The following is a 13,535-nucleotide window of genomic DNA, read 5'->3' as shown; positions in this document are numbered from 1 at the left end:
TTTTTCTTGTGTAAAAGCAAGACCAAACAAATCTTTTATTTTTCGCGAGCTCAAGGAAATAATTCCATCCAAGTTTATTTTTTTTCTACCGGGGAAATTTTGGGTGAGTGTCAAAAAACGACTTGAAACTAAATGTATATCTTCTAAAAATCTAAATTCCAAAGCCACAAGAAATCATCACAATACTAATTCTGATGAGTTATGGGAGTAACTGTTACAAGATTTATAGAGTCAGTCAGTACTGCCTTCTGCACTATTACTATGAAAAGGAGCCTCAGTTCTCCTACACGACCAAATCTTCAACGTTTGCGTACAACTGCTTGTCATACATTTCCATGTTGATCAACCTCTGCGGAGAAGAAAATATGACAAGAGTCATCGGTCATTTGATACGTTTGCCCGTCTGTGTTACCTTACGACACCTTATTTACGTGTATGGTAGATAACTATATGATTCTTTCTCATTTGCTAAGCTCTAGCCAATAACAACAAACGTGTCGGGCAATAAGGTCGATAATCAAAACAGTCACTTGGCTTGCAAGGGGTCCTGGAACTCTTGGAACTTTTACCGTGCAAGTATCCAATAGCTCGTTACGGTAATTGTTTCTTATTTGCATCATGCATAATATAATGCACCTTGAATGAGAGGTACTTTTAGGCAATTTTGTAGTTTTTACCCGAAATTGCCTCGCATCTCCGTTGAATTTCAGTATGTTCCAAAAAAAAAGAAAATTGTCGGTGAAAAGAACTATTACCAGGTCTTACTATGAGCTCTGATCAATCCTTTCAATTGGTTTCTTAAGCGTGTAGGAAACAACAAACGCAAACGGCAGCCGTCTGGGCTGGTTCACTATAACTCCTGATAAACATCCCTAGTACTGTTATATAACTGAAATTGATTTTGACAATTGAAAATCAACCCCACATAGTTTTACCTTGTGTTGCTTTTCCATTTCTTTGAGTTCATTCCTCAATTCAGTAAATATTGGTCTTTTATCTGGGTTTTCTTGCCAGCATTTCGTCATTATTCCATATCTAAAATTGAATAAATTAACAACTCATGAGGTTACATCAGTTAGGAGGCGTGGTGGCCTAATGCTGATTATTAGTTGTCTGTGTTCGAGCCAATGGCTACGGCCCTTAAGGTGTTTTGTATTGTTGAAATTTTGGACCGGGGAAAAAAAATGCCGGGTGGATAAACCTAAATGGATTAGCATTTGTTTCAGGCGAACGATGAAGAGGCAAAGAGAGAAGGAGGCGGGGGGCGGCGGTGCTGATGCCTTAGTTAGGCTTCTTGGTGAACTAGAAAATTCAGGATAATAATTTCTTGATACTAGTATTCATTTAGCATCTCATGTCATCTCGTCTCCTGGCCGGTAGGCGCCTAAGGACTATTCTATTACATGGTAGAACTCAAGCAGCTACTGCAACTAATTTCACGTTCAACAATAATGTTGACATAAAAAGTAAAAATAAGAGCTGGTTACAATTTTTCATCCACGTGTTGTGGCTTCGACATTCTGTGTCCTTGCTGTAGCCAGTGTACAATTTTTCTGCCATCCATCCGTGGATATGGTGAGCCACCTGGAAGGGAACATTTTATAGAAGACATCAAGACCACGATTCCTTCTAAAATAAACACAATCTCAAAATTGTAACCATTTCTGCAGCAGTTTAGGTAAAATGGTTGGTATTATAATTAAAAAAATCATTCAGTATCTTCTCCTAATGAGAGGCCATTCGAGGAAAACAAAACAAACATTAGAAACGAATATTGAACACAGGATATAACAAATTGTGAAAGCTATTTGAGAGGAAGCAGACCAGTTGGGTATCTTACAAACCTGGTCGAAGAGTTGACCTCGGGTCTGGTAAAGAAACTCCAGCTAGGGTTAGACAGGAACTTGAACCCGGACGCTCTAGTTTCCAAGCGTAAAAGCCCAACGGAGCTACTCCACCAAACTGACTGTAACTTCCTTTATTACATATGTTTCCGCGCCTTTCAACAACACGGGAACTTCAAACCCTAACTAACCATAATGTTTTTGGCTGCCGTAAATCATAATTACGACGACCACTGACGAACTTTGGAAAAAAAAAGGAAACAAAATATGGATCGAAATCTACCACTTCCAAACCACAGATATGACTTTTGAAAACATTGAAGTTAGCTTCTGTGTCCTGAAAGGGCCGCTAAGATGAATGTTGATAGCGAAGCACGTGACCGTTGATTAAGCAGATGTCGCGTGTTATGAAAACTCGCAGGAAACAAACTACGAAGGTGCAAGCCGCTACCTAGCTTACCTATCGTGAAAATCTCGTAAAGGAGAACTCCATAACTCCACCTGTTAGACAAATAAGTGTTTAAATAATAGTTATGACATGGTGAAAATAAACCTTGTTACTTAAAAATAATAGCATTGGAAGTTCTTCGGCTTGTTTCCTGGATGCTATTATACTACTGCCCTTTTAAGGGATGACGTTACAAATAGTAGTATGATTTTGCAAGTTTTGCATATGTATGACAAGATTTGGAAGAACTTTCTCTTGCCTCAGGCAAAAAAATGCTAAAATCTTTGACGAATTCACCACTACCAGTCTTGCCCCAGTTGTTCAAAGGCCGGATAACGCTATCCACAAGATAAATCGCTATCCAGCGGATAAGTGTTAACAAAACAAACCACGCTATCCGCTGAATAGTGATTTATCCGCTGGATAGTGTTATCCACCTTTCAAACAACCCGAGACATGTCCAATCGGTTAACATTAATTGGTGCAGTGTATCTCAGTTTTCTGTCTTATCATGGATGAGCAGGAGAAGTTGTTATTATAAGTCAAGTAAAGTAATGTGGTCGTCCTGGAGTAAGCCATTGTATGAAAAACATTTACATGTTAAACGTTGAATCACGGTATATGTACTCACACATCGCTTTTTGTTGAATATGTCCCATAAAGCAGTGCTTCCATTGCAGTCCACTTAACAGGGAGACGCCCCTGGAGAAAGACCAGAACTTTTTAGTTGACAAAGCACACGAGAAGGTCTGTACTGCGGTTTGATATATGAGTTTGTAGTTACCCCATTATTCGGTATAATTATAAAGTTTTACAAGCCACCGGAATAGTCCTTGTGATTAGTCTCTTAAAGAGTTTACACGAGGGAACATGTTGCAGGGACTGGTCCCTTGTAGTATGCACATGAGGACGCTGATTGCAAAGGGACACCTAGCTCAAAAGCTTGGGAGAAAGGTATTGTTTTTCACTCTTTTGCTCTCCAAGAGCAAAACTGAGATATATATACCAAGGCAATAAAGAATGTAAAATTAACCACCATAGCGACTTAATGAAGCTGACATTTCGAGCGTTAGCCCTTCGTCAGAGCAAAGCGGACTTTGAAAGATAAATACTGATCTACGGTTGGATTATTTTCATTTTGTCTCAACGACTTGCCCCCGAACAGTTCAAGCGAAGGGTTTTGAAGAGACAAGTCTCTGGGACTCTTCATCTTGACTCTTGCCTTTGATTTTCGTTCGTAAATGTTGTCCCCTTGAACATCTCTGGCCATTCCAAAGTCTGTCACTTTACATGTTTCCTTTTCACCAACCAACACATTACGAGCTGCTAGGTCTCGGTGGATAATCTGAAGCAGAAGGTTATTGGTAACAGACAAAACAAATAAATCAAATGTCGCGAACCACTAGCATTCAAACATTTCGACGTGATTTTAAACCCATGTACATGTTTATTTAATCGACAAGTTATATTGCAATTAAAAAAGTTAAACAAGTTATAAAGGTCTTGAGCGAACTGCGTTCCTTAATCTTTTAACATCATATGATGTTAAAAAAACAGAAAGAAATCGATAACATCCGCACGATCTACAGATCAGTGACAATGCAAAATTGGATACAAGACATACAAGGTGGACCTTTTTCACCCTAGAAAATTTCCCGCTATGCGAAGACGACCAGGGTAACTTCAGTTCAACACCATTAAACGGCCGTGGTCGCTTAATAGAGGTAAAAACAATAGAAAAACCCTCATTGGGACTTTGATTACTGGCCGCCTAATAGATGTGGCCGTTTAATAGGAGGCCGCTCAATGGGGGTTCGACTGGGCTCGACTATGTCCTGTGAAGAAAAACTGTTATCATCATTACAATTCTTTATGGGCAAATATTCACACTTTAGTCAATTCCTTTTACATTAGAGTGAGACGCTTCCAGCAATAACGTGAAATCCGCAATAGACCAATAAGGGCGCAAGACATAAAGGCCCAATAAATGAGTACATTACATACTCGTTTGGATGACAAATAAGACATTCCATCAGCGATTTGCCAAGCAAACTTCATCAGCTGCTGTGACGTCAAAGTTGTTTTTGGTTTGATATCCGGGTCTTTGTAATAAGTGTCATTCAGTCCACGGCTCTTTCTCAGGTATCCCAGCAAGTCTCCAAATGGAACATATTCTATGAGCACTAACAACGGCTCTGAGAAGAAAACGAGAGAGAAGAAAAGAGACACTGGTGATGTTAAACAATAATAGGGATCGTGTCTGGACAAAGATATACATATATATATATATAGCCAAAGCAGAGGTCAAATTGATTTTCACTGGCACAATGACGCTGTAATGAAGAATTATTCTATTTTGAAGTGATTGTAAGTGCAAGGCATTCATAAATTCATCTACTTGACTCAACAACAAGAAAGATAAGGGTATTGAATAGAGTCAAGAGAGATTTCAAAACACTGAGCAGCATTTCTTTAAGGGTTTTATCCCAACGTTTACCCGATTCAGTGACGCATCCCAGAAGCTTGATGACATGAGGATGAGGCTTGAGCTGTTTCATTATTGCAAGTTCTGATAACAAGTCTCTCTTGTCTGTCTCGGGCGCATTCTCTACAATATAATCCCAAATGAGATTCTTAAAACTCAATACTTATGATTTATAAATTGATGTTTTCTAGCTACTATAACTTGAATATGCCCATATGTTTGGGGACAAACCCTCATTACATCAACAACAAGTTAGAACAACTGTTTTCCTTTAATCGATTTAGAAAACAAAGTTGAAAATATTTGACATCAGTATGAAATCAATGACATCACGATATCACGCAAACCATGTTGCTGTGACGGAATGCTAGCACCAATTTCATTAGCATAATGAGTATTTTAAAGTCTGCCTTAACCCCAAGCTAGAAATGGACGATTAGTATAGTATAACATATTTTGCACTATTTTACCAATATTTTAAAGCATTTCACACCTCTTAACTTTTTAATAGCCACTAGCGTCTCCCCGGGCCGTCCTCGAAGATCTATCGCCGTTCCCTTGGCAACCTGACCAAACGCACCTTTACCAATTATCTTCTCTAGAGTCACGTGTTGTCTAGGAACCTCCCAGGAGCGTGTCGACGGATGAAGAGGTGCGTATTGGCTGCTTTGTGAAGCGTTTGATGAAACATTATTCCCTCTATCTTCTGATACGTTTGGAAATCGAGAAGCCTGATTCAGTGACGTGTATTGGCTTTGAAGGGAAACTCCAGAATTTTGGATCCTAGCGGGATCTTCGTCCAGTCCAATGTTAACCATTTCCATTTGAGTCTAATGCGAGAAAAAATTATTCACACGCAGTTGACGTTTAGAAATTACTTTTTCTAAGCAGCGAGATGTAAGTTGATTTGAGTCGACTGCATAACTAATTCAGATCAGAGGGGTGATGAAAACTCTAGAGGCCCTTCAAACTTCGAACGCTTGTAACTTTAAAAGCGCTAAAGCAATGAACTTTAAATTTTACGACTTTCCTAAAATTTCTCTGGAAAAAAATAAGTATCGTGTTTCATCGATCAAGCCTTTTGATTTTTTTCATGGCAACCGTATTGTCACAGGCATGTTTCTCTGTCATACTTAAAATCATTAACCTTCTTGACGTTCTAAGCCTTCGTTGTTGGGTTTTGACTATTTGTAACAATATACTTTATGGAATGCAAGATGGCTCAAAGATGGCGTCTGTTCAGAAATAATAAAGTCCTATGACGTCATCTCTGTATGTTATGGACTTCAAAGGAAATATGTTTAAACGTGCTACAAATCCTTTAGGTTCCATAGCCATGGTTTTAATACTCTCTGCATGACAGGTTGATGGTCTTAAATTCTCCGCCCTCCCCCGCCCCCAACCCTCCACAAAGGGTCAATTGCAGTCAAGTAAAAGGCTACTCGTGTAATACTTTATATTGACTATTTGAATTTTCTGTTACGTAAAGACCTACATGCATTTTGCCTGTTTCCTTATTATATGCCGCTCCATTTACCCTAAAAAAATAACCAACAAATTAGTTTTCTCATGTAGAAAATCCACATTCAAATACACATCCAGTGTAGCTCAATTTGTAGTGTATGATCCTTCAAAATACATTGTCATGAATTCGTCCCAGATCCCAACATGAGGCCTGTAAGTGTGAGAATTGAATTAACATGCTGTGAAATGAAAGGCTTCATTACTCCAAAAGTACTACCGACTTTTGAACGGGCTTGGAGTTTTGTGCTTCTCCCCGTCAATGGGCTGGAAGTCTATCGCAGGGTTACCTGCCAACATGTTATTCGTCAATAACCGTTTATAGTCCTGGGTGGAGAGAGGCACTGTGAGAGTAATGAGTCTTGGCCATGAACACAGCGCAACGACCCTGCCACCGCTCGTACCCAGACCGCTCGACCCGGGTCCAGCACACTAAACGCCAGGCCACCACATCTTATTTCTCCATTTAAGTGACACATTTCAAATAACGAAATTATTAAGCGGAATCAGCGTTAAGACCTTAGTGATGAAATAAACGAATACAAATGCACTGCTCTAACAAGCTTACCTATCCCTTCCTGAAGTCCCTAAAAGGGGGAAAATGAAATGATTAACATTACAATCAAGTTGGGGGGAGAAAGGATGGAGAAATTGATAAAACTTTTCGTTACCCCTTCCTAGGAAGCAACCCACAAGAGTTCAACTGATACCAGAGGTCTCTGAACATTTCATTTTGGGCCACATTCGGTGTCAGTGTTGCAAGGAATGCTGATGAAGGATTTATAAGGCGTAAAAATCTTAAAAACAAGAAAGAAAACCACGAAACTTCCGATAAATGGAATTAAAGCTTAGTCTCAGTTGCATGTCTGTTTCAGTTATTTAACTGTTCATATCAAACTTATTGCCCACGAACGTGAACATTTGCTGTAATTGGCGTCCAGGCTAGCGCGGGCATTATTTGCTGTAATGCGCTTGCGCATTAGTTTATCCATGGGACTGGGGAATAATTTCCATACGTAAACAATACGTAAACATGGCGCTGCTGGGAGAGTGAAGAGAGAATCCGATGCACCAAAACGATACATAGACGAGGTTTTCCAGGGGTTATCACCCCAAAGGAAGACGCTGCGAGTAAAAGCAGACGGTAAACTTTATTCTGTGGTTGTAACAGACGTGGAGAAGATCGGAAAGCGGGTTAAAATTCATTATGTTGGTTATAGTGAGCAGTACGATGAGTTGCGGTCGTGTGGTACCGATGACATTCTTTTCCAACGGATGGAACCTCTTTTTATTCCTTCTGCTCCTTCTTTTGACGACCGTGCGGAATTATTTCACTCAGAGCTATATCGTGAAATAAAAAGAACGTTGTATTCTGGCCGACAGGACGATCCAGCAACTCGCATTGAAATTAGAATTGATCAGGATGTGTTTGATTGAGGGCTTGCATCAGCAGGGGAATCCACGGAAAGAACGAGGAAATAATGTGTATCGAGTTAATTCAAACCAGGCCTTAGACCGTTTTCTGGGAGTCAAATGGGATGAACGTATATTCAATGAAAATGGTGATTTCGCGTTTGTTATTGAAGGAACTGTGCGGCACTTTCGTCGTTGGGTTCCTCAACAGGCTTCTTCGACAGGGAATAGATGAATATAAAGAAAATCATTTCGATGAAAAAACAAAACATTAACAAAATGAAACGGGTTTGAATTAACGCATTTTTATTTACTTGTTTATTTCGGAAGTAAACCGAGGTAATTTATCCCCTTTTGGACCACTTGTTTCCTCACCAAAATCGCTTTGTGCATCTACCGCCACCGCGAAAAGAGCCAGCGAGGACAAAATCACCAGCGCGTAAACTTCGAGTCCCATTTCCCGAACCCAAACAATAATGAAACCTCATGTATTATACATCAAATTGCGACAAATTTATTCCTCTTTTCGTATTCTGCGGTAATGACCAGTTTTGTGCATGCGCCTTGGAGGTCTAGCCCCAGACTCTAGAGCCAGTACTTGCATGTGGCATGAACGTCTCTTCGACATGTCTGAATCGCTAACCAAAAGTCTAAAAAACCCGAACGAAATATTTTAATGAATGCCTTCAAATGCAGTGGTATAGAAAGCTTATATATGTTAGTTTTATAAACCGAAGGTAAGAAATATAGCAATTCAAATGGAATACACGAAAAAGAAGAAAATGTTCGAAAATTAGCGTGTTTTTGACTGACCCCAGACTGCGTGACATGTCACGAAAATCTGTAGAGGCAGATGTTAAGCCGGTAAGTTTGATATGTTAAGCATTTAAATCCAACACCATAGAAGATTAAAGTCGGAGGTTTAGCAGAACCAGGTAACCTATTAACAAGTGAAGTAGACTGGAATTCACCGTTAAGACCTACTCAGAATATTTGGAATATTGTTTACCTTTCTTGTGAAGCCACAAGATGTAGACAACAAGAGCAATGATTATGACAACAAGGATACCGATCACAACTCCCAATACGGTGCAGCTGCAAGCACAATCTCCGCACGCTTGACCTGTCAATAGAACCGATAAAAAAGTCATCAGATCTCTTTCAAAGCAAACGTATTTCTTATGCTTGTGATATGTCTCACTGTCCTTCTATGACTGGCTGGATGGCTGGCTGCCCGAACTTGCCTTTCTATTATTTTGTCCTTCTGTCCATCAATCCTTCCCTCTGTTTGTCTGTTATTGGTTGTTTTAAGCGAGACTGACATCAGCAAGGTCTAGCAGTGTATTACTCTTTGGTGCGACCTCGGTAAACACAAACCACTATTTAAAGTGTATTAATTTCCTAGTGCTGGACATTTTAAATCGGTCTTAGATGTCAGTTTTTTCTAAGGTCACTAGATATCTTCAGATTACAAAATACATAAAGCTCATTTAGCGAGACGCGAGAAACCGCATATAACCTAAGGGACTTTGAAAATAAATTAACTGTTCTATTGCCACGCTCAAACTATTATAAAAATAGATTTAGCTATAGTGGTGCCATTCTTTGGAACAGTCTTCCTTGTGACTTAAGGGAACCAGAGTCCCTGAGGCAGTTTGAACGCCTAATCAAAGGAGATGTATAAGGCACGGCGTTCGCGGAAACCAGCTTTTTTGTTCAAATATATTTATCATACTGGACATTAGAAACTGAATGTATTAGGTAGTTTTAAGCTGACGAATTTTCGTGGTTCTTAAATAAAGATTATTTTCTGCTTGTTTGTTTGTTTTAGTATGAGAGTTCTATTATTCTCTGATCTTTTTTTTGAAGAACTTTTTTTGTCCGACTTGCTAGCCGAATAGTAAAATATTGTTAACAACAATATACATGCATCGCCACGTGGCTACTTGATAATTCGTTAAGGCATCTGAAAAACAGAAAAACAAATTCACAGGACAAAATGTAAATGATATGTTGAGGCAACATACTGTCAGATGAGCTGGTAGGTGTTGTGGCCATGGTGGGTGTTATCTCTCGTGTGCCTGTTATAGCACTCACAATGAAATCTCCAAACCCTCCATTCTTTACAGCATCTCGAAGAATAGAAAGAACCTCGCTTTCTCTCACAGTGGAACTGAACTTCAGGGCCAGATCAACTATTATACTCCCACATCTTGAAAGAAAAAGGGAAAAGGGAAGTTCAAACTGAACTAATGACCAAAAGAAGAGGAAATTCTTTCGCTTCATAAATTTTCAGATTGTCAAATCTCACACAAAACGAAGCATTTAAACAAATGAAATGGACTTACATTTATTTCTGTAGGTAGTCGTATGAATGCAAGTGCAATTAACGATTTACACTACCAGTGATATTTGAAACTTCCATCAAAATTGTGCGAGTCTTTAGGCGAGTGCAGTTTGAAAGAATTTTCAAACATCACAAGCAATGTAAATCTGCTCGAGCTTTCATACGATTACTCACTTATCACATGACTGGGAAAATCACGAAAGCGGGCGCGTTGATTTCCATTGCAGTAGAGATTAAAAATTAACGCTAAATTGGCCTGCTCTCAGCAAAGAAGTAATTTTTCCAGTTACATAATAAGACCTTGAACATGTACAATCATTAGAGTTCGTTTTCTGTTTGACGTCCCAGTGGATAAACAGATAAATTCGTAACCAGTTCGATTTTCGTGGTGACTGGCCTTACCATTGTGTCTCCAGGTGTGTAAGATACTCCGTGACTTTTCGGAAGCTTCCGGAGATAACTCCCGAAGCGAGGCCCAAAATATCTTGACATTTGCACGAGCTCCTAATGAAAATAACTGCTTTTACAGGTTTTAATTGGTTCCGTTTAATTGAATATCACATTTGGATTGAAAAAACGCGAGTTTACTAGCAGAAACATAGCGTCACGAAGCGTTACGAATGTCTACATCTCAAGCCGCTGACTGCAATGGTCATAACGAAGGACATTGCAGACCCCTTTCCCCACGCTCTGCGAGATGTGCCGAAAAAAACGTCCGAAAGTTTTCTGCCCCCAAAAAATATAAAAAGTGACTTAAATTTTTAAAGATCAAGTAATCAATCTGAAACTGTTTGCATACCTGATACTTTTCAGTTGCACACTCTCATAACCCAGTTTACCTACAAAGATCTTGTCCATCTGAAATAAACATTTTTAATAAACTAGTGTTAATATTCATTTTTAAATTTATTAATGGGCTAATTCTATGGATATGTTCACTATGAATTACCAAAGAAAAATGATCAAATAACACGTTCCACTTAAAACTGCTAAAAGTGCTGCCAAGATAAATAATTTAATCCGTAATATAACTTGCCGTAACAAAGAACAACATCGACAACGTCGTTCCTTCGTTTCTTTAATTAACAGTGTCATGTTCCCTACACAGTATTTCAACTATTCCTAAATCTGATTATGAACTCTGAATTATGCGGTTCAGCCCAAAGATTACAACTAACCCGCGAACCTCACAAAACAACTAAAGGCAAATCTGTATTAGACGGAGCCCATATTAAGCGGACACCCACTATTAAGCGGACAGCAGTACAAGTCCCATTTTTTCTTTTCCCACGTTTACTATAAAAGAAATTGTCTGTGTTCAACGGACACCTTTATAAGCGGACGAGGAAACCTTAAACTTGACTTTTATGGTCATTTCTTTCTTTTTTTTTTTTTAACTTTATAAATTAAACGAATATTGCTAAAAAGTTGCATGTTTTTTTTTTCCGCGTTTTAATAGATCGGTCATTTAAGTTTGTCGACAAAAAAGAGCTGTAACAAAAATGCGACATTTTATCATTCGATTTTGTTTTTAGAGAGCTTGTATGTTACGGCTATTAATTAATAATTTGGCCTCTTTACCTTAAGAGTTAAGAAAAATCTTAGATATTAAATACCATTGTTTTAAAAAGTTACAAATTAATTTTCATCGTTGAAAGAAACTAAAAAAAAATTATTTTGGTTACTGTAAAACATATTAAGGCATAAGGCCTTTGCCGTAAACCATTCCGGGATAAGAAAAGGTATTTTTATAAGAATTTTAGACTAACGTAATTACTTCTTTCAAAGACTTTTAATACTAAGGAATATTATTTGACCCCTTAAAGAACAATTCTTGGGGATCCTGTTTTCATTGGACACCCTGTATTAAGCGGACACTAGCAAGGGTCCCGAGCGGGTCCGCATAATATAGATTCTACTTGCCTGACTGCCGCCCAGCCTGTCTGCCAATTCACCTGCCCACTCACTATGTATTAACGGTGTCGAGCCTTGCTCAGTTTTTCCTGAGGGTGACTGCGTAATAAGGTTTGGACATACACGTGTCTTACATAAACAAATTAGTTACCGTTTTGCTGAGTTTCTCCCATAGTTGATTATATTCCCCATCGGTACATTCTTCACCCGTGATAACCAAGGTCACGTTAATTACATCACTTGCTATGACTAACAAACAAAACAGTCAAGTCAATCCAAGCACGGAGACGTCGCTTCTAATTAATTAATTAATTAATTAATTTGCCGAAGTTTTATTTAAAAAAAAAAAATTGATAGTATGCTCCCAAACCTTACAATGAATAATATCTTCAGCTTGGTTGTTTACTAAAACCACGCTGCATGTTGTAAACGTACCACCAACTTAAAGCTTGATGGTTCTTGTGTATCATTAAAGGGAACTTACGCAAAACACGACGGCAACGACAACGAGAACGTCACCAAACAAAAGGTACAACGAGCAGAGTAATGGCTGTGCACGTGCGTTATAAGTCTTGGTACATTTCTTTACCGCCCCCTGAAAAAAGCAACGTGAAATGATCAAATTCTACGTTTTCTGGGCAACGTGAACCACAACGGCTAGTTTTTCGTATTTCTATTTGGAACTGAACGCATTCGTAGCGTATTCAGCAGGGGCAGGTTTTAATAGCGACAGACACACTAGATAGTTCCAAATAATACGAAATTCCAAAGTAAAATAGAAATGACTTTTTTACTAGGCGTCGTCCTCGCCGTCGCCGTCGTATGTGCTTAAGGTCCCTATTAGGAGACCATGCAAGAACGGCTACGTCAACTATTGTGAGAAGCAAACATACACCGCGCTGGCCAAGTGCATGTAACAAAAAAAAAGTACAAAGAGAGCTAGTGGAGAGGACATGATGTAACTGCTGATATAATGTTAAGGGTAACCAAAGAGTTACTAACACTGTTATGCATAAAAGATTACATCTGTCTATGATATACATGCGTGTAACAATATTTCCATGACAGTCAATGATTACAAATGCCGGAAAAGCCTTTTGTACACAAGTAATTTTTCTCTTGCTAACTTACAAAGAGTGGTATTTCTTGTATCACTGGCCAGGTAATTTTCCACTTTGCAGGTGAACGTGTAGACACTTTGGTCACTGGCTTGGAAATGTAGCACGCTCTTCTGACACACACTTTGCTGTGGATCACATGGAGTCCAAGTATAGGTCGGCTGGGGATTTCCTTCTGCTTCACAGTCAAGTGATACACTTTGTTGTGCTGCAACTTCATGTTCACTTAGAACTTTAACAATCTTGGCAGGATCTAAAAGATTAATAAAAGAGGCTAAGAAAATGAAAGTAAAAACTAACTATAACTATGTTTACTGTGAAGGTGAATTAATCAACATGACGCGACCGTGGGACAAAGAAAAACTCTGAGTCCCCGACAGGAGTCGAACCCATGACCACCCGAACACCGGGCGGGCGCTCTATCCACTGAGCTACGAGAACTCAC

At 39.0% G+C, this 13,535-nt stretch overlaps 1 protein-coding gene across 1 annotated transcript in view; it reads right to left on the bottom strand.

The window, feature by feature from the left end:
- Nucleotides 1-13,535, bottom strand: part of LOC145492292 (uncharacterized) — a 41,789-nt gene that overhangs the window by 695 nt on the left and 27,559 nt on the right. Inside the window, exons 4-19 of the mRNA XM_081471706.1 lie at nt 13,104-13,343; nt 12,124-12,221; nt 10,858-10,916; nt 9,739-9,923; nt 8,721-8,834; nt 6,867-6,885; nt 6,273-6,315; nt 5,271-5,607; nt 4,790-4,900; nt 4,297-4,487; nt 3,515-3,637; nt 2,924-2,994; nt 2,305-2,345; nt 1,488-1,584; nt 936-1,035; nt 1-349 (exon numbers count right to left, since the gene is read on the bottom strand). The exon at nt 1-349 is cut by the window's left edge and continues 695 nt beyond it. Coding sequence (XP_081327832.1) covers nt 284-349; nt 936-1,035; nt 1,488-1,584; nt 2,305-2,345; nt 2,924-2,994; nt 3,515-3,637; nt 4,297-4,487; nt 4,790-4,900; nt 5,271-5,607; nt 6,273-6,315; nt 6,867-6,885; nt 8,721-8,834; nt 9,739-9,923; nt 10,858-10,916; nt 12,124-12,221; nt 13,104-13,343 — 1,895 coding nt within the window. The 3' untranslated portion in view covers nt 1-283. The remainder of the gene's footprint in view (nt 350-935; nt 1,036-1,487; nt 1,585-2,304; nt 2,346-2,923; nt 2,995-3,514; nt 3,638-4,296; nt 4,488-4,789; nt 4,901-5,270; nt 5,608-6,272; nt 6,316-6,866; nt 6,886-8,720; nt 8,835-9,738; nt 9,924-10,857; nt 10,917-12,123; nt 12,222-13,103; nt 13,344-13,535) is intronic.

Source organism: Orbicella franksi, chromosome 7 (genome assembly GCF_964199315.1).
Source record: "Orbicella franksi chromosome 7, jaOrbFran1.1, whole genome shotgun sequence".
In the NCBI taxonomy this organism is placed as follows: Eukaryota; Metazoa; Cnidaria; class Anthozoa; order Scleractinia; family Merulinidae; genus Orbicella; species Orbicella franksi.
This window is presented reverse-complemented; position numbering and strand designations above follow the sequence as displayed.